At 68.2% G+C, this 538-nt stretch overlaps 1 protein-coding gene across 1 annotated transcript in view; it reads right to left on the bottom strand.

The window, feature by feature from the left end:
• The window catches only part of EMIHUDRAFT_458298 (hypothetical protein), a gene marked incomplete at its 5' end in the record, with an annotated part of 2,878 nt that extends 2,469 nt beyond the window's left edge, over positions 1 to 409 (bottom strand). Inside the window, one exon of the mRNA XM_005774218.1 lies at positions 398 to 409. Coding sequence (XP_005774275.1) covers positions 398 to 409 — 12 coding nt within the window. The remainder of the gene's footprint in view (positions 1 to 397) is intronic.
• Positions 410 to 538: the final 129 nt, after the last annotated feature.

The following is a 538-nucleotide window of genomic DNA, read 5'->3' on the forward strand; positions in this document are numbered from 1 at the left end:
CCGGGGGGTTGGGGGGGGAGTGTGTGTTTGCACGCTGTAGCCCACCGCCCGCTATGGAAGCGTCGCCCTCCCCCGCCCCCCCCCCCGCCCCAACCCCCCGGTGGCGTAGCCAGTGGTGGAGGGGGGAGGAGGGAGGGGCGGCAGAGGGGCAGAGGGAGTGGTTTGATCCGTGCCGCGTCCTCTCTCTTCGCAGCGGCTCGGCAGGAGTGCGACAATGGGGCGTGTCGACGTCCTGTGGCTGTAGTGCCGTGCGGTGCCCGCGGGCAATCTCGGGCAATCTCGGGCAATCTCGGGCAATCTCGGGGGACTCCCGGGCCAAAGGGCAACTCTCGGGCACTCTCTCGGCGCCACCTCGCCCGCCACCACGCGCTGCTTGAAGTAGCCGAGGGAGATATACCTGTGCAGTCATTCCTCGGCGAATCGCATGCGAAGTAAGAGCGCGAGGCTGGAGTAGCCGAGGGGAGGTGACCCCCACATGTCACGCGCGAGGTCGATCAGGATGGTGTGAAGCGAGCAACCTGCGCGCGAGTGCTCGCTC

This window comes from Emiliania huxleyi (genome assembly GCF_000372725.1).
Source record: "Emiliania huxleyi CCMP1516 unplaced genomic scaffold EMIHUscaffold_318, whole genome shotgun sequence".
Taxonomy (NCBI): Eukaryota; Haptophyta; order Isochrysidales; family Noelaerhabdaceae; genus Emiliania; species Emiliania huxleyi.